Genomic DNA, 20,771 nt, shown 5'->3' on the forward strand with positions numbered 1-20,771 from the left:
GAGATCGGCCTGGGCAACATAGTGAGACCTTGTCTCAAAACAAAAACAAACAAACAAACAACAAATATAAAAATATCCAGAGGAAAAACTGAAGGCGGTGGTTACCATTACAACGCGTTTTCGTTAGGGGTATATGTGGCTTTAGAGTCATCTTGAACGTTTTAATTACAAAATAAAAGCTGAAGTCTATGCAACATAGGAAAACATCGACTTGTGTAACATCTCAGTGAGCACACGGGCGTCATATTATTTTCTGTACTTTGCTGTGTGTTTGAACCACATAGCAAAAAACTGTTGGCGACAAGAATTGGAAAAGCAAAGTACAGGAAAGGCTTTGAGTTCTATAAAGGGGTTAAACCAGAAAGCGGCGGGGGCAGGGAACAGTCAATCTTTGTGTGTGCACACTGCGTGTGCAGACAGGAGACTCCTCAGGAGACCAGGACCTGTCTGAGTGTGTGCGGGGATGAAGCGGGACGAGGGGAACTGGGGCGGGGGAGGAGGGGCGCGCCGCGGAGGTGCCCCCCGCCCCCCCACAATTCTTCTCCCCACCCCCCCCGCCCCTCCTCCCTCAGTGACGCCGCTTCCAGTCTCCAGGCAACGTGGGGGCCAAACAACGCGGCCGGGAGGCGGCCGCTGCCTGCCGGGCCCTCTCTTCTGGGACTCTCGATTTTCGGACGCTGAGCGCCATGGCCCTGCCTCTGCTGCCGGGCAACAGCTTCAACCGCAACGTGAGTAGGAAGGGCGTCCGAGGTCACAGCTCCCGGCTGGAGTCTGGGGTCCCAGGCAGGGTCGTGGCGTGGCCACCTCCGCGGACTCTCCTGGAGACCCGATGCTGCTGCCCTGGGTTGGTGGCAACTTGGACCAAACTTAATAGGCTCCTTCTCCCATCTCTCCAACTGCATCTGAATGTTTTTCCTAATTTAGAAACATATATATAGACCCCTTATAGGTGACAGGGCCCTCAAAGGTAACGAATAATAGTGACGATAACCATTGCGGGTTTAATGTGTGCCAGGCGCTGTGCTTTAATCACCTTATGCAGCATCCAGTGTCCCAACAGCCCTTTGAATTAGGTAGTTTTTATTCCCAGTTACTATTGAGGAAACTGAGGCACAGAGCTACACAGTCTCAGTGGTGAAGCTGGGTTTCTTTCAAGCAACCTTGTCTCCACAGCCCAGAAGCCTAATCATTATTCCCCGTATCCTGTGTGAAAAAAGATACCATTTCAATTATCAAATCGAAGAAATTTGGCACTTATCAAGAGGGGTAGGTGGCAGATAAGAGTGGCAGCCTGTAAAGTTTACTCCCAAACTTTATAGAGACAGGCACCCAAACTTGGAGGGATTTTTTTTTTCCCCTCTATTTATAATTGGGAGGTTGGGAGGGGTTCATTTCTTCTTCTTTTTTTTCTTTTTTTTTTTTTTTGAGACGGAGTCTCACTCTGGAAGCTGGAGTGCAGTGGCCGGATCTCGGCTCACTGCAACCTCCACCTCCCAGGTTCAAGCGATTCTCCTGCCTCAGCCTCCTGAGTAGCTGGGATTACAGGCGCCCGCCACCACACCCGGCTAATTTTTGTGTTTTTAGTAAAGATGGGGTTTTACCATGTTAGTCAGGCTGGCCTCAAACTCCTGACCTCAAGTGATCTGCCCGCCTCGGCCTCCCAAAGTGCTGGGATTACAGGCTGAGCCACTGCGCCTGTCCTGGAGGGGTTCATTTCAAAAGAACATGAACGTACAGAACAAAGCAACACAACACAAAAAACCCTGAGCATGAAAGAACTTTTGACAATAAGTAGCACCTCATTTAAACGACAGAAGGAAAATGATTCAGGCTTTTGTTTATACTGGTTACTGCTCTTCACTTGGGTCAGCCATCTGTGTCTGCAGGAAAAGCTAATTCCCAATTAGATGGGAGGGAATTAGATGGAGCCACTCAAAGCAATTGCATAAACCTTTGATACCTTTAGAAAGCAGGCAGCAGATTGAAGTACTTGACTTTATAGTTTCCAAACAGTGTCTGTATCTAAGTTGTTGGCCCTAAAGTACCAGTTTTCTTTGTAGCTTCAGGTCATTGAATTCTGACCCCCACATGTCTGGTCAGTCCAACTTTGAACACTGATTTGTGCATTTCTTAGTTGATGGGTAGAGGCTGGCCTTCCAGCATAGCATTGTCCTTTGGTAAGTTTAAGCCAGCCACGCAAATAAGAAAGGTCCCTGAGAGATGGGACATGAAAACAGATTCCAGAAGTAAAGAAGCATGCTGTGTAAAAGTAATTTTAATAAAAAATGAAAGTAAAGCCTACAGCTTTTTGCCCAGCAACACTCTGATTACCAATGCCTGCCTCCTGCAGAAGTATCATAGCTCTCACGTGCAGTGATTAAGGATGGGAAGGAAAAACAGTGGATGGATGAGATATTTATAAATCTGCAAGGTTCTGAGTGTATTTTTGCTTTTTAAAAAACTTTTAAGATCATGAAGTACAACACATATACAGAAAGATGCACAATGGATGATCACAAAATGAACATCAAGAAATTAAATATGGGGGCTGGGCACGGTGGCTCACGCCTGTAATCCCAGCACTTTGGGAGGCAGAGGTGGGAGGATCCCTTGAGCCCAGGAGTTGGGGACCAGCCTGGGCAATACAGTAAGAACTCGTCTCTACAAAAAATTGAAAACATTAGCCAAGCATGGTGGCACATGCCTGTAGTCCCAGCTACTCAGGAGGCTGAGGTAGGAGAATCACTTGAGCCTGGGAGGTCGAGGCTGCAGGGAGCTATGATTGCATCACTGCACTCCAACCTGGGCAACAGAGCCAGACCCTGTCTCAAAAAAATAAATAAATAAATAAATAAATAAAATAAAATATTTCCTGTTCTCCAAAAATACCACCCTTGACTGGGGCTGCTAGATTTAGCAAATAAAAATACACATCTTAAATATCGCATGGAACCTGTTTATGGGAAAGGATTATTGTTTACCAAATTTAACTGAGCATCTTGTATTTTATGTAACAACTCTACCTACGAACCTTTTTGTTCATTATGCCTTCCCTGCTCTCCAAATGTAACCACTGTTCTGGCTCCTATCACTATAATTAGGTTTTGCTTGCCTTTGAACCTTTTATCAATGGAAATGTTTGGTGTTTATTCTTTTGTGACTGGCTTTTTTAGCTCAACAGTATGTTCGTTAGATTTGTCCATGTGGCTGTCTGTAGAGGTAGTTTGTACATTTTTATTACTCTGTAGTATTGCATTGTATGATTTTCACATCATTTATATATACATTTTACTCTTGATAAATATTTGGCTTGTTTGGGGTTGTTAAGAATAGTTTTACTGTGACTATTTTTGTTCGTGTCTTTTGGTAGGATTGCTAGATCATGCAGTATTCATATGTTCAGCTTTAGTGGATGCTGTCAAAGTGATTATACTACTTAAATTCCCACCAGCATTTTATGTTCCTGTTGCTCCACATTCTAACACTAGGTATTGTTAGTCTTTTAAATTTTAGATTTTTTGGTTGGTGGGTATAGCAACTCTTTGCAGTTACAATCTGTACTTCCTGATTCCTAATGAAATTGAGCATGTTTTACACATTTATTGGTCATTTGTATGACCATTTATTGGTCACTACTTTTTTTTTTTTAGACAGAGTGTTGCTCTGTTGCCCAGGCTGGAGTGCAATGGCGCAATCTCGGCTCACTGCAACCTCCGCCTCCCAGTTTCAAGCGATTCTCCTGCCTCGGCCTCCCGAGTAGCTGGGATTACAGGCATGCGCCATCACGCCTGGCTAATTTTTTTTTTTTTTTTTTTTTAAATTTTTTAATAGAGATACGGTTTCACCACGTTGGCCAGGCTGGTCTTGAATTCCTGACCTCAGGCGATCTGCCTGCCTCAGCCTCCCAAAGTGCTGGGATTACAGGCGTGAGCCACGGTGACTGGCTTTATTTGTATGACCATTTGTTGGTCACTACTTTTTTATGTAGCACCTACTTATCTCTTGTCTAATTTTTACTGGGTTGTTTGCCTATTTCTTAGTGATTTGTAGAACTTATATATAAATTTTGGATATTTTCTTGTCTGTGGTTGGCCTTTTCCCTCTCTTAATGATGTTTTTGATGAATAATTTTTGGAAAAGATCACTCTTTCTCCACGTCTCTGCAGAGCCACTTTGTCAAAAATCAAACATCCATCTACGTGTGGGTCTATTTCTAGACTCATGAGTATTTAAAACATTTATTTACTTTGTGCCTGAGAACAATGGGAGTGGGTGTGTGTGCGTGTGTGTATGTGCATGTGTAATAGAGAATGACAGTACCTTGGACTGTCTGTCATTCAACAAATCAGTATCTATTTATTTACTGAGTATCCTAGTATGTGCCAAAATTAGGTGACTGCATTTAAAAAATTGTTACACTAGCCTTGGTACTAAATGTACTATGTGTTTCCCACAAATTAATATTTTAAAAACTTGTACTTAGTTAAAAGATTGGATGTTCTATGGCATAGAATGGTCAGAAAGTCAGTAAAGCCATATCTCGCCTTTTAATCCCCCCCCACCCCCGCTTGCTGAATTAAATTACCGAGTGAAAAACCTTGGCCTCCTGTAGATAGCATAATTACTTGGCTGTTTGGATTTAAAATTATAACACAGCTAACTTTTATTGCTTTTTCATATAAATTGAAAAGGAACCTATGTGCCCCTTACTTAGCTGCCAGTGGTCAGTCATAAGCAATAGATTGATTTCTGTCCACGGCTAGATGATATGCAACCTATATTTCGCTCTCTGAAATACAAGAAGTATTGTGCCTTCTAAAATATGAACATTTGTGCCTTTGATGACATTAGAATTATTTTGATATAAGTTGAAAACCTTAGGGAAATATCACAACTAAATTCCAGATACACTGTATCTTTTTTCCAACAATTTCCATGCTGAACTTGTATTGAGCAAGAGAATCTTGGGCATATTATTAAAATTGAAAATATTAAAATTAAAAGAGACATTTCCAGCCAAAGCCAAAAATCCTTTCTACAGTATTTTGGACAGATGGTTGTGTGGCCCATCCTGATCCTGAGTGTCTCTAATGAATGATGAGGAGTTCACTCTTTCTGCTTTTTTTTTTTTTTTTTTTTTTTGAGACGGAGTCTCGCTCTGTTGCCCAGGCTGGAGCGCAATGGTGCCATCTCGGCTCACTGCAACCTCTGCCTCCCAGGTTCAAGCGATTCTCCTGCCTCAGCTTCCTGAATAGCTGGGATTACAGGCGTGTGCCACTACGCCTGGCTAATTTTTGTATTTTTAGTAGAGTTGGGGTTTTACCATGTTGATCAGGCTGGTCTCGAACTCCTGACCTCAGGTGATCCACCCTCCTCAGCCTCCCAAAGTGCTGGGATTACAGGCATGAACCACTGTGCCTGACCGCTCTTTCTGCTTTTAATGAAGCTACCTTGACACCATCTTAGGAGGATTTGCTGTAAATAGCCCATCATCTAATTTGTAGTGAAGCAAAGTCCTCCTTAAGAAGAAAGAAAACATATTTGAATTCACAGCAATTAAAAAAATAAATAAATAAGAATGTAATGAATCATGACCAGCATTTGTTTTTTTTGAAAAGGAAAAAAGAAAAAGAAGAGAGTGGGATAGAATAAAGAATTAGAGTGTATTATGCTTGACAAGAGTTAAGTGTTTCACGGACTTTTTTGTCTTTCCTGTGTGTGCTTGTGTATGTATGTGAACTGGCCTGCACTGAAATATGCCTGTTACTATGGTTGTGTAATCGATGTTTGAAAAAATTCTCATTTGAGCCACCTCCATCTTTTTTATTTTTATTTTTTTTGCGATAGGGTCTTGCGCTTTCTCCCAGGCTGGGGTGCAGCGGCAAGATCACAGCTCACAGTTCACTGTATGCAGGCTCAACTTCCCGGGCTCAAGACATTTTCCCACCTCTGTTGCCACAGTAGCTGAGACTACAGGCATGCACCACCATACCCAGCTAATTTTTAAAATTATTATTGGTAGAGATGCGGTCTTACTCTATTGTCCAGACTGGGCAATTCTTATTTAAATTTAGATCTTCAGCTTCTTTCAAGGTCAGATCTCATCTCTCACCCTTCAAAGAGCCTTGTCAGCCTTTCTCAATATATTTTTAAAAAATGTTTTGAGGTAAATTTCATGTAACATGAAATTAACCACTAACTATTTAAAATTATACAATTCAGTGGTACTTAGTACATTCACACTGTTGTGCAACAACTAACACCTCTAACTAGTTTCAAAACATTTTCATCACCTCAAATCTCAATCTTTTTACCCTGGAGAGTCTTTGAAATGATTTTCAGGTCTTAGAGAACTCCTGCATAAAACCTATATCTATAGTCCATGGTACATTAGCACAATCTGTGATAATAAATATATAATTACATAACAAGATGTTCAACATTATAGCTATTAGGGAAATAAAAATAAAAATCAAGGTGAGATACCACTGTATACCTATTAAGATGGCTAAAATCCAAAACACAATACCAATTGCTCACATGGATTTGGAATAACAGGAATTCTCACTCATTACTGGTGGGAATGCAAAATGGTTATTTCTTACAAAGTTAAACACCTGCCATATGGCCAGTTCCAAATTTATGTGAAATAAATAAATTCCCGTAAATAATTCTGTGTTAAACTTGAAATAAGCACACATCAATTTCATTTTCAACTGGAATGAGAATATTGTAGCTATAACAATCCAATAATTATCTTTTTTAAGTAAAAAATGGTAGTTTTCTGTGAATCTCTTGATTTCAGCCAACTTATTTACCTTCTCTTTCCCTTTCTCACAAAGGGTATCAACCTTAAAGCAAGTGGGAATGTAATAGAGGAAACTTCAGGTTGTTTTATGGGTAAAATTTCCTACTTGATTTATTTTTCCTTTTTACCTTACCCAGGTAGGCCTAAAAGTTCTCTATAGTTTCTATTATAGAGGGTGCTATTGAGGAATGATATATGGTATATGGTATGGACAAGAGTGGTTTTCTCCCCTATTAAAAACTGAAAAGGACTTTTCACCAGCTTTTTTGAGGGGGGAAAAAAAACCCAAAACAGGTAGTTAAACTTAGCTTACATTTCTTTTCTTTTCATACATTCAAAAAACTTTTCAGTCAGCATAATGTAAACATGTTAAATAATTCAAGATGATTTCTGTTTATATCTAAGATGGAATTTACTTTTTCAAAAAGTAGGCTAAGATGATTTAAATAAAGGTTGTAAACTCATTGTAATTAATGCTGTTTTCAACATGAAAATATATTGACAATGTTACATAATAAAGCTACTAAAACCATATGACAAAGCATTATGAGTAAAAATATAACCTAAGATACAATTTTATACAAGACTTAAAAATTAAGTTCTTTTACTGACTGACATGATTGGGCTTAAATATAGGCAGTTACAAAACTATAATCTTGATTTCTTTATAGACCTGTATGTACATAAGAGTCTTATTTTTTAAAAGCTAAAAATAAATAATAAAATTTACCTCTCCACTCTGAAATCTATGTTTATATTTTGCCACATGAATAATTCCGGGTCAAACTTGAAATAAGCGCACATCAATTTCATTTTCAGCTGGAACGAGAAGATTTCTGGCCTTCTTTTCGAAACCTGTTAAACAAGGAAAGCTTTGCTTGCATGTATAAGAAGTTGAAAATTATAGCAAAATGGTCATTGCTTTCCTGTGAATGGCAGGATACTTCCTTTTATGTAAATTTTGAACTGGTCATATGGTAGGTGTGTGTTTATCTTTATAAGAAATTACCATTTTGCATTCCCACCAGCAATGATTGAGAATTTCTGTTATTCCAAATCCTTGTAAGCAACTCGTATTGCCAATGTTTTGGATTTTAGCCATTTTAATAGGTGTATAGTGGTATCTCCTTTTTTTTGAGACTGAGTCTCACTTTGTCACCCAGGCTAGAGTTTAGTGGTGCGATCTTGGCTCACTGCAACCCTCTGCCTCCCAGGTTCAAGCGATTCTCCTGCCTCAGCCTCCTGAGTAGCTGGGATTACAGGCGTGTGCCACCACGCCTGGCTAATTTTTGTATTTTTGGTAGAGACAGGGTTTCACCATTTGGCCAGGCTGGTCTTGAACTCCTGACCTCAGGTGATCCATCTGCCTTGGCCTCCCAAAGTGCTGGGATTACAGGCCTGAGCCATCGCACCTGGCCTGATACCTCCTCTTGATTTGAATTTTTATTTCCCTAATGGCTATGAAGTTGAACATCTTGTTATGTGCCTATTTCCCATCCGTATATCCCCTTTGGTGAAATGTCTGTTCGTGTCTTCTACTCATTTTTAATTGGGGTGTTTCCTTACTGATGAGTTTTGAAAGTCATTTTTAATATATTCTGGATACAAGTTAGATGCAAGTCTATTATTGAATATATAGTCTGTAAGTATTTTGTTCCAGTCTATGGCTTGAATTTTCATTCTCTTAAAGCAAGGTTAAAAAATATGTACATATATTTAAGGATAAAATATAACATGAGTTCAAAAACTATTGTTTCCAATGCAAATTAAGGATTATAGGGTTTTTATTTAACTCCTTTGCTTTTATATATTTACATGTAATCTTGCTCCATAAGTACATTAGCTGAATTACTTATCCTAACATAAATAAAAATATACAATCACATAATAATTTTTAATTAATAATACCATTATTAACAATTTGAGTTTTGAAAATAGTTTAAGATTTCTTTATAGCTATTTCTGTTGTGACGGTATATCCCACCAGGAATGTATTGTCAAATTACTGGATTTTAGTTTCATTTAAATCATTGCTGTTAGTATGGTTAAGTTACCAGTTCAGTATCCAGTTAGGTTCATTTGTTTCATTGTGCTTTTGATTCTGAACTTTAAAAAAAGCATTTGTGTGGCCTCAAAGTCAAATTTGCAAACTAAGTTACTTTCAGAGAGCTCTAGCTTTTATTTGTCTCTTCAATCTTATTCTGTCCCTCTCTCCATAATAACTTTAAAAAAAAAACAAAAACCTTTATTTAGTTTGGGGTTATCCTCTTTCTCTTCTTCCTTCTTTCTTTTTTTTTTTTTTTTAGTTTTTAAAACAGCAAATTGTTAAATATATTCACATGTTCCCCTTTTATTCAATACATGGTAGCATAATCTACACAGTCTCTTGAACCTTGTTTTTTTCATTTTAACAGTGTATCTTGGCGATCACTTGGTAGTGGTATAGGTATATAGGGCTCTTCCTCATTTCTTTTTACAGTTACATAGTACTCCATTGTGTAGACTTACAAGTTTATTCAACCCATCCCCTTTTGGTGTACAGTTACATTATTTCCAGTTGTTTGTTATTATCCAATAATGTTGCAATAAATCGCCAAACTGTGCTTCAAAAGACACTATCAAAAAAGTGAAAAAGCAGCCGACAGTGTGGGAGGAAATATTTATAAAGCATATTATCTGATAAGGTACTAGATTCAGAATATGTAAAGAACTCTCAAAACTCAATAATAAAAAGACAAATAGGCAAGGTGTGGTGGCTCACCCCTGTAATCCCAGCACTTTGGGAGGCTGAAGTGGGTGGATCACCTGAGGTCAGGAGTTCGACACCAGCCTGACCAATATGGAGAAACCCCGTCTCTACTAAAAATACAAAATTAGCTGGGCGTGGTGGTGCATGCCTGTAATCCCAGCTACTCAGGAGGCTGGGGCAGGAGAATCACTTGAACCTGGGAGGCGGAGGTTGCAGTGAGCCGAGATTGCGCCACTGTACTCTAGCCTGGGCAACAAGAGTGCAACTTCATCTAAAAAAAAGAATAATAATAATCCAGTTTTGGTGGCATGGGATTGCTGGGCAGACAAAACAATTGATGTCTACTATGCCGGATCACAGGATGGTTTTGATATAATGAATTATGTTACTTTGTTCCCAGTACCTATTAAAATATCCTTGAAATTACATTATTTCAGATTGGGCCGCTTATTGAAGCTGCCATCCATACTTTGGAAATCACATATTCTATTACTATTCCTAAATGTTCATTTGAAGTTCAGAAATTAGAGTCTCTTTGCCTATTAGGATTCAAACACCTAATTTTGGTCACTGTGCATTCTGTACTGAACTTCATAGCTCTGTCACCTAGGGTACATTTGACTATAAGTGACAGAATACCTGACTAACAGTGATTTAAGCCAAACTTAATTTTCTCATATCATAAGTTTAGAGGTGTAGCATTTTCAGATTTAGGCAGTGACTGATGAATGTCATAAAGAACTCAGGCTCTTTTTATCTCTGCATTCTGCCATCTTCAGAATACTGGCTTTTCTTTCTTAGGCTTGTGACCTCATAGTTGCAAAATAGTTGCCTCAGTTCCAGTCATGACAACTACATGTAACCACGTTCAAGACAAGCAGGAAGGAGAGGGAGGGGAAACAGCTCTTCTTATATGAGAAAATAAAATGTTTTCCAGGAGCCCCCCAATAGATTCCCTCCTTCCATCTTATTTGTTAAAATTGATGCACATGGCCATCCTTTGCTACAAGGAGTGCTGGGAAATTATCTTGATTTTTTTCACTATCTACTTTTGGAGGTGGGAAAGGGAAAAGAGGGTTCACTAGTGGCTGTTAATAATGGCCAACAAACTTTGTATGCCACACCAGCCACAGACAATACCTGTGAGTCTGGTATTGTCAGACTTAGTAGTATCCCTTTCATTACAATTTCTTTGTGTTTTTAAATTATACAAGTAACACATGAGTATATCATCATTGCAAAGGATTCCAATAATACTGTTCTTTCTAAACTGTCTTCTTTTCCATAATGGAAAATAAGCCTAATACTCCGGTTAATCCAGCATGTTCACTCTCTGTCCTTTGGGTATACTTTGGACTTTTCCACTCAATTATTAGTTTGTTTGTCCCCTTGCCTGATAGCAGCATCCTCATGCCTCTTCCTCTTCCCATCTAGATCCTGACCTTCCCTCAAAACTTGGCTCTAATCCCCCCTCCTCATTAAAGCCTTCCCCAATCTTCTCAGCAGGAACCATCTGTCTACATAATCTTGCATGCTCATATTGCCCATTTACCGCCTTATTTCCTGTGTTGTGTTTTGTGTTCTTTATGTGTGATCGTGGCAGTCCTCAGCTGACTAAGAAACTGTGATTGGTGGCTCTTTGGGTCATGTTCTCAGTGCCTTCCTTATACAAACCGGGTCCTTAATAGGTGATTGTCCATTGCTGCCTCTACCTGCAGCAACCATGGTTAAAACATAGACGGGAATAAACACAGCTCGGGGGAATCCTCTCTGGAATTAGTTTCCTGCTTATGTCTTCCGCTGCTGCTGTAGAACAAAATAGTTCTTATTTTAGCAATAGTGAATATAAAGGACGAAGAGTCATTTGTTTTTGTGGCTTAAATAGGAGATAAGCCTCTCAGGATACATGGTTTATACACAGCAGCCAGGGCAATATGAAGATGTCCCTATCTAAATTGTGACTCAAAGCCTCTCTGTGGCCTCTTGTGCTATGCTGAGGGATATTTTTCTCTCTCTTATTGGCATCCAGTTTGGGTTTTCCTGGAAGCAGCAGGTTTGTCTGTGCATATTCATCAGTCAGGACTCCTAAGGAGACCATTCTCCCCACAGTAGGATTCCAGCTATGCTAATGGTACAGATGTAAAGGGATTTCTTAGGCCATTTCCTGGGGGAGTTTATTCTGTTTTTACAGTTGCAGAAAGGGCAGAGCCAACTTCTTCCAGAGGGGGATTCCCTAAAGCAAAGGGCATTTTTATTTCCCCATTACCCAGGCCCCTGGGTGCTCAAATTCTACCTGACAACTCCAGTGTGGCAAAGTGACCAGCTTGACCAGCTGAAGGCTAAACAAATTATTTGGATTCCTAATGGTATGTTTGACATCCCAAAGGAGGGAATGGTCAAAACCGCTAGATCTTTTTCGGGGTGTGAGGTCGGGGGGAGTTTAGGTCAATTGCATGGTTTAACTGTACTTTAGATTACCTTTTCTTCTTCATATGAATTTGGTAATTGAAACATACTGTTCTGTCAGATTCAAGCAGAGATGTTTGTTCAATCAGTTACAGGACTATTTCCATATCATTTCGGTTAGAGTTTAGTCATTTGTTGCTCAACTATGTTCAGACCTAAACTTTATAAAAGGCATGTGGGTAGAGCCTCTCCTAGTGACCAAGGAAAGTGGACCTTCTCTTTTCTTTTTTTTAAATCGAAAATTAAAAAAAAATTTAAATCCTTTTTTTATTGAGATAAGTGTAAATTAACATGTAGATTCACTTAAGAAAGAATACAGAGAGGTCCTATTTACCCCTCACCCCATTTACCCCAATGGTAACATTTTTATTTTATTTTCTTTTTGTTTTTAAGATAGGGTCTTGCTCTGTCACCCAGTCTGGAGTGCAGTGGCATGATCATAGTTCACTACACCCTCGACCTCCCTGGATTAATCGATCCTCCCACCTCAGCCCCTTGAGTAGCTGGGACCGCAGGTGCACACTACCACACCTGGCTAATTTTTTAAAATTATTTTTTCTAGAGTCGGAGGGTCTTGCTATGTTGCCCAGGCTGGTCTCGAACTCTTGGACTCAAGCAATTTGTCTGCCTCGGCCCCCCGAAGTGTTGAGATTACAGGTGTGAGCCACTGCGTCCAGCTCATTTTTCAAAGCTATAGTATAATATCACAATCAGTATCTTGACATTGATATACTCCACTGATCTTATTCAGATTTCCTCAGCTTTACTTGTATTCATTGGTATGTTTGTATGTGTGTATTTAGTCTATACATTTCATCACATGTGTAAGTTTTTGTGGCTACTACCACAATAAAGGTATAAAACAGTCTTATCACCATGGGGATTCCTCACGTTATCCTTTTATAACCACACCTCACTCCCTTCCACCAACTTCCCCAACCCTACCATTCCTAACCCCTGGCAACAACGAATCTGTTTTCCATTTCTAAAATTTTGCTATTTCAAAATGTTACATAAATGGAGTCATAAAGTATGTACCTTTTGGAATTGTTTTTTTCCACTTGGTATGAGTCCCTGGGGATTTATCCAGTTGTTGTGTGTATCAACTGTTCGTTCATTTTTACTACTGAGTAGTAGTTCATGTATGTATCACAATTTCTTTACATTTGCCTTTAGAAGGACATTGGGGCTATTTCTAGTTTTTAGCTATTATGAATAAAGCTGCTGTGAAGATGTATGTACAGGCTTTTGTGTGAGCATACATTTTCATTTCTCTAGGATAAGAGCTCAAGAGTGCAATTGCGTGTTATTTGATGCTTACATGTTTAATTTTACAAAAAGACTATCAAACTATTTTTGAGAGCAAATTACCATTTTACATTCCCAACAATATGAGTAATCTAGTTTCTTTGCACCCTGGTCAGCATTTAGTGTTGTCACTATTTTTATTTTAGCTGTCTGATAGGTATGTAGTGATATCTCATGGTGGGTTTAGTTGGCATTTCTCTGATGGTTAATGAATTGAATATCTTTTCATGTGCTTATTTGTCATTTGTATATCCAGCTAAGTGAAATGTCTGTTTATGTCTGTTTATGTCTTAGCACACAGTGCTAAGATTACAGGTGTGAGCCACTGTGCCTGGCCTCCTGTGTTGTTGTTGTTTTTTTCTAAAGGATTTATAGTTTTACATTTTATATTTAAGTCTGTGATCTGCCAGGCATGGTGGCTCATGCCTATAATCCCAGCACTTTTGGAGGCTGAGGTGGGAGGATTGCTTGAGGCCAGGAGTTCAAGACCAGCCTGGGCAACATAAGGGGACTTTGACTCTACAAAAATAATAATACAAAAAAAGCCCCATGTGGTGGCGTGCAGCTGTGGTCCCAACTACTTGGGAGACTGAGGTGGGAGGATGGCTTGGGCCTGAGAGATGGAGGCTGCAGTAAGCTGTGGTCACACTACTGTACTCCATCATGGGGGACAGTGTTTGACCCTGTCTCAAAAAAAAAAAAGTCTTTGATCCATTTTAAGTTAATTTTTATTTAAGGTGTGAGATTTAGGTCATGATGAACTTTTTTGGCCTATGGGTGCCCAGTTGCTCAAGCACCATCTGTTGTAAAGGATATCTATCCTTCCATGGAATTACTTTTGAATCTGTTACAAAACCATTTGAGCATATTTGTGTGGGTTGTCTTTTGAGTTGTCTGTTCTGTTCCATTGGTCGCTGTATCTATCCATCTGCCATTGCCACACAGTTTTTATTACTGTATCTGTATAGTAAACCTTAATATCAGGTTCAGTTCTTCCTCCCACTGTATTTTTCTTTGTCAAGGAAACACTGTATTTTTTTTTTTTGTCTTTTTTTGTTTTTCCTAATATATAAAGAAAATTACTCTTTAGATCACTTAATCTTATTCTGCTAAAAAAAATTAAAAGATAGCTTTTAGAGACTGCATGCATTAATTTGTAATGCTTTCTCCTGAAAGTAATGGAATACCTGGCCAATAGAGGTTTAAACAAGCAGGGATTTATTTTTTTCACCAAGTAGGAAGTCTGGAGGTGTTACCAGTGGAGGGTGTCCAGCTTCTTGGCATTGTGAACAAAGAATTGGACAAAATGTACAAACAAAGCAAGGAAAGAACTAAGCAACAAAAGCAAAGATTTATTAAAAATGAAAGTAAACTCCACAGTCTGGGAGCGGGGGGAGCATAGGGGCTCAAGATCCCCTTTACAGAATTTTCTGGGGTTTAAATACCCTCTAGAGGCTTCCCGTTGGTTACTTGACGTAGACCCTATATAAATGAAGTAGTGGCCCAGCAATCAGTTTGACTGGTTGGGAGAAGCAACCAATCAGAGACTGAAGTGAAGTTACAAAGGTTACACCCTATGCAAGCATCTGATTGGTTGTGGAAAGCAACCAATCAGAGTCTAAAGTGAAGTTACATAGTTACACTCCTATGCAAACTTTCTGCAATCAGTCAGAGATACTTTTTGCTTTCTGCAGCCAATCAGATACTTTCAGTTTTCCATCTGCCATGCAGAAAAAGGTGGGGGTCGCAGGTGGATTGCAAAGGGAGTAGCCTCCCTTGGGTCCTTTTGTTACTTAGGTGTGGAAAGTTGTGGTTTTCCTTTTGATTTAGTTCTAAGAAGTCAGCGTGAATTAGCCTTAGGTTCCCTGCCTCCAGACCCTATTCTCTTGCCTCAGAGGTAGGTGGCTGCTGGCACATGTTTAGAGGCTCAATTTTGTCTCAGCCAGCATTTCTGCAATCTTGCCCATGATCCCAAGATGGCTGCTGCAGCTCCAGGGACCATGTATACATTTCAAGGCAAGAAGAGGTGAATGAGGGGAACGTGACCTGCATCTGTCCCTTGGCTCAAGGGAGCAAAAATCCTTCAGAGATTCCAAAACAGATTCCTAAAAAGAGGCTGAGGAAACAAGTGCAGTGTTTAGCTTTTTCTGGAGTTTTTAAATGGAGACTTGCAAGGGAGAAGGAATTTGGGAATGGCTGCACGAATCAGCTACAATGAGCCAGTGGTTTCAACTTACTTTGGGGGAAATCTTTAGAATTCTCTTTATTGACTGGTGCCTTAAGTTCAGTTATTTAGAGAAAAAATATCAGAGCCTTGTGAGAAAGATTCTGCAGATCTCCAGATCTTATTGATTTAAATTTTGTTTTTCACTCTACTGATTTAAATATGTTATTAAATATATAAAATCAATCTTATTGTTATTTTGAGTTGATGGCTAAGAATCATGAGCACAACACTTTTTCAAGTTAGTTTTAGAAAGAGAGGAAATTAGCTTAAAACATGTTTGAGGTTTTCTTTGGTGTGCCTTTTTAATTTGCACATTTAGGGTTAGTTTTTGAGTGATTTAGCTTAATTAATAAGTAATGATGGCTTTCACGCTCTTATAGTCTTACACTGTCAGATCCCACTATACCTGAGGCGATTTTGTTATTTTCTCTGGGAGGTTCACAGTATCTGCTGAATGACTTTTTCTTCTCCATAAAAGTAAAGAAAAAAAGAAAAGAGAAAATGAACTTTTAAAATAAATATTAGATGAAGGAGGAAAAAACCCCACACTATTCACAGAATAGGAGCAAATTAGTCCAGAACCTGATCAGACAGAAATATCTAAGAATGATAGTTTTAGATAATTCTGTATCAAATTTTCTATTAACCTAAAAAAAGAAAAATAAGTTTTGTTAATGTTTATTGCAATATTAAATATTAACTGTCTCTCTTCAGTTCCCAAATTTCCAGTAACTGCTGGTGACTATAGAGGAATTTCTACAGAACTCTCTTTTAATACTTCCCCAGCTTTTAAGAGATTGAGTCGGCCGGGCGCGGTGGCTCAAGCCTGTAATCCCAGCACTTTGGGAGGCCGAGACGGGCGGATCACGAGGTTAGGAGATCGAGACCATCCTGGCTAACACGGTGAAACCCCGTCTCTATTAAGAAATACAAAAAACTAGCCGGGCGAGGTGGCGGGCGCCTGTAGTCCCAGCTACTCGGGAGGCTGAGGCAGGAGAATGGCGTGAACCTGGGAGGCGGAGCTTGCAGTGAGCTGAGATCTGGCCACTGCACTCCAGCCTGGGCGGCAGAGCGAGACTCCGTCTCAAAAAAAAAAAAAAAAAAAAAAAAAGAGATTGAGTCTAGATCCAATTATTTGGTCTATTTCCTCCCTTCTGGGTCATGGTGGATGTTTTGGCTGTTATATTTGCCAAAAGCAAAAGTAACAGTTCAACCCTGATGACTTAAGCAAGGAGACATCTATTACTTTTCTCAAAAAAGTACAAAGAATATGAGGCCTAATGCTTAAGGGCTCAGGTGTTGGATTTGCATTCCTGGATTCACCACTTAATACTAGTTGAGTGACCTTGGGCAAATTACTAAAACTCTGTCTCTCAGAATCCCCATCTAGGCTGGGCACAGTGGCTCACACCTGTAATCCTAGCACTTTAGGAGGCCGAGGTGGGCAGATTGCTTGAGCCCAGGAGTTTGAGACCAGCCTGGTCAACATGGTGAAACCCCGTCTCTACAAAAAATACAAAAATTAGCCAGGCGTAATGGCATGCATCTGTAGTCCCAGCTACTCAGGAGGCTGAGGTGGGAGGATTGCTTGAGCCCAGGAGGTTGAGATTGCAGTGAGCCACGATTGTGCCACTGCACTCCAGCCTGGGCTACAAAGTGAGACCCTGTCTCAAAAAAAAAAAAAAAAGAAAAGAAAAGAAAAAGTCAGACTCCTCATGTATAAAATGGGGATGACAATAGAATATACTCATAGATTTTCTCTCTGAGGATTAAGAGCATTTTTAAAAATTTGCATATCTCATTTATTTCCATTTCCTTTTTTTGTGAAGTGCTTTTGAAATCCATTGCTCATTTTTCTGTTGGGTTTTCCCTTTTTTAGTGTACATATATGTGAGATAAAGAGTGGTATTTCCATATGTGTATACAATGTGTAATGAGCAAATCAGGCATATTTATCACCTCAAATATTTATCATTTCTTTGTGTTGAGAACACTCAAAATCCTCTCTTCTAGCTTTTTGAAAATATATAATAAATTATAATTAAATATATTCACCCTACAGTGCTACAGAACACTAGAACTCATTTCATCTATCTACTGTAATTTTTTATCTGTTAACCAACCTCTCCCCACCTCCTCTTCTTCCCCTTTCCAGCCTTTAATACTCCCAATGATTAAGAGAATTTAATGTGGCTGGACATGGTGGCTCACTCCTGTAATCCTAGCACCTTGGGAGGCCGAGGTGAGCAGATCACTTGAGCCCAGGAGTTCAAGACCAGTCTGGGCAACATGGTGAAATCTCGTCTCTACAAAAATTACAGAAATTAGCAGGGTGTGGTAGTGTGCACCTGTAGTCCCAAGCTACTCAAGAGGCTGAGGTGGGAGGATAGCTTGAGCCCAGGAAGTCAAGGCCGCAGTGAGCTGTGATCACGCCACCGCACTCCAGCCTGGGTGACAGAGCAAGACCCTGTCTCAAAGAAAATAAATAAATAAAAATTAATGCTTCTAAAGTGCTCAGAGCAGTGCTACAATTGTTAGCTATTATGGCAACAGAAATGACATTTATATTTGCTTATCTAACTCATGGTGGTCCTAGTAAGCTGTCCCATTCTTACCAAGCACCTCACTCTACCTGCCTTTGTCCTGTGGTTGTCAAGCATCTGGGCTTTTGAGTGTAGCCTAGAAAGAAACAAGAGACTGCTGTGCTGGGGTTCTAAAACCGAGGTTGCAAACAGATCAAGAGCTCCTAATGTAGATGACTATAGCCAGCTTCTCAGTTTGGATTAACTTTACGGTTTCTGTAGCGGCCTTGATAACTAACTGATTAATCAACTTATGCATGTAATAAAATTGCCCTTCCAATTTTTAGCAGCGAGGAAGGGGTGCTGATATTAGCTTTTAATTTGATATGAAGCAGAGTCTGGATTTGGCTGCCACCTTTCCAACAGTGGTAGAATGGGAATCAGGGAGTTGAGATGCCAAGGAGCACTGATCTAGGATCTAGGAATAGTTATGTTCCTAACTTTATCATTTCCTAAGACATTTGCTAATTTCCTTGAATTGAGACTGAGTACCAATTCACAGTCACTATGGCAAAGGTTAGGTTGCCATGCCATCTTAAGAGGCTATAATGGCAAATCTCAAGCTTGTGTATGTGTGTGGGGGTGTGGGGCTGTGGGGCAAACATTTTAAACAAGTGCCCTATGGACTGTTACATCATATCAAACAAATTCTCAACATGTTAGTTTCTAAGGTATAGAATTCTGAATTGAAATCTCAAGCTAATACTCTAATAGTGCAAAAATGGAGTTTTGCATGCTATGTCAATTAGAATAACAATAGCAATTGGCATCACTGAACTTAAAAAAAGTGTGTGTGTGTTTTGTTGTTTTGAGTTTGTGTGAATTCACAACTCACAAGCCGAGAGTTTTGGAGAGGTTTTAGCAATAGTTCCTTTCATGCTAAAAACATTGTTTTAAATAATTAGGTGTGGCTGATTTTATTTTATTTAGCACGAGAATTGGAAATATTTAACAAGTATCTGGATAATACTCTTTGGGTGGAGAATTTGCTCATAAATTTAGCAGCAACTTGGTTGAATGAACTGCATTCTGACTTTGATATATTTTGGTTTCTCCTCAATTTTTATAGCATTGTTGGATTTTATGGGCCCCACATGCTTCCATACAACTCTGTTGGCCTTGTTGGAGTTTAATGTTTAAAATTAAAAGGCCCTGTCATATGATATTCTTAGTTATTGTTACTATTATAGCTGGACAAAGATATGCTGGTAAGAGTTTGTAGCAATTGTGTGTGTGTGTGTATGTGGGCGGTGGGGGGGGCGGGTGTGCAGTGGTTACTGCCCCTCAAAGAAGCAAGCATGTAGCTACCCAATGGGTTCTTCTCACCAGCTGCCCAGATACAACCGATTTATCAAGACAGAGGGATTGCAATAAAGTTTCATATAATCAGAGCCAGCTAAATGGGAGACCAGAGTTTTATCACTCTCAAATCATTCTCCCTGAAAATTTTGAGACTGAGGTTTTTAAAAGACAGTTTGGCAGGCAGGGGCCTAAGGAATGGGGAATGCTGATTGCTGGTTCAGGGATGAAATCATAGGGAATTGAAGCTGCCGTCTTGCACTGAGTCAATTCCTGGATGGGGGCCACAGACCAGATGAGCCATTTTACCTGTCTGGGTGGTGCCAACTGATCCATCAGAATGCAGGGTCTGGAAATTATCTTGAACACCAGTCTTAGGTTTTATAATAGTAATGTTATCTATGGGAGCAATTGGGGAGGTTAGAAATCTTGTGGTCTCAGGCTGCGTGATTCCTAAGCCATAATTTCCAATCTTGTGGCTAATTTATTAGTTTTACAAAGGTGATCTGGTCCTCAAGCAAGGAGCAGGGGTTTGTTTCGGGGAGGTGCTGTTATCATCTTTGTTTCAAATTTAAACTATAAACTCCTCCCAAAGTTAGTTTGGCCTATTTCCAGGAGTAAACGAGAGCAGCTTGGAGGTTAGAAGCAGGATGGAGTCGGTTAGGTCACATTTCTTTTACTGTCATAATTTTTGCAAGGCAGTTTCAGGCATACCTCTTTTGCCCTTGTTTTTTCCAGCCCCTTCTCTTTCTCTTGCAGTGGTGGCGACCAGGAAAGGAAGGTTAGCCTTGTGGAGGGCTCTTGAATTTCAATCCACCTCTTCAGCCTCCTTTAGAAATACTAGCAGAAATGAGCCTTATACCCCATAAGATGTTGTTTAAGTGTCTGACTTTGCTATTTAAGGCTCTCTATGGATTGATTTCCACATTAACTGTTCCAAGTTCATGTCCCACTACTGTAGGAAATGCCCCTGTATCTAGCTGGGTCTAGTCCTGGTCCTTCAACATGCTTCAGCATCTTTTCTCTTACTCTGCCCAAATTCAGTGCATGGTTCAAGGTTCATTTTAAGACTCAAATTCCACATGAAGTTTTCTCTGGCATCGACTACTCCATAGTATACTTCTTTGAATTCCTATAGCCCTAATCTGTATACATAGGGTTGGCTGTTTGCTACAGTGGGTTGCCCAAAAAATAAATCTTAAAAACAGATGGTATGTTTAAGTTGAAGAACTATTGACTCATACCTATCAGACCCCGTGTTAAATGTTGAATAAGAAACATTTAACATGTGGCCCTGCTTCCATGGAACTAAGAAAAACAGTGTTAAAAGTG

The 20,771-nt window shown here is 39.7% G+C and overlaps 1 protein-coding gene across 2 annotated transcripts in view; it reads left to right on the top strand.

The window, feature by feature from the left end:
* The first annotated feature begins 300 nt into the window (after nt 1-300).
* The window catches only part of EFHC2 (EF-hand domain containing 2), a 196,014-nt gene continuing 175,543 nt past the window's right edge, over nt 301-20,771 (top strand). The window contains exon 1 of one of the 2 annotated variants that reach the window (XR_004180866.1): nt 301-728. Coding sequence is in view for 1 of the 2 variants with exons in the window: in XM_009197435.3 (XP_009195699.2) it covers nt 687-728 (42 nt within the window). In the remaining variant the exon portion in view is untranslated. The remainder of the gene's footprint in view (nt 729-20,771) is intronic. The other variant, XM_009197435.3, reaches the window with a different exon arrangement.

The sequence above is a fragment of the Papio anubis genome, chromosome X (genome assembly GCF_008728515.1).
Source record: "Papio anubis isolate 15944 chromosome X, Panubis1.0, whole genome shotgun sequence".
NCBI lineage: Eukaryota > Metazoa > Chordata > Mammalia > Primates > Cercopithecidae > Papio > Papio anubis.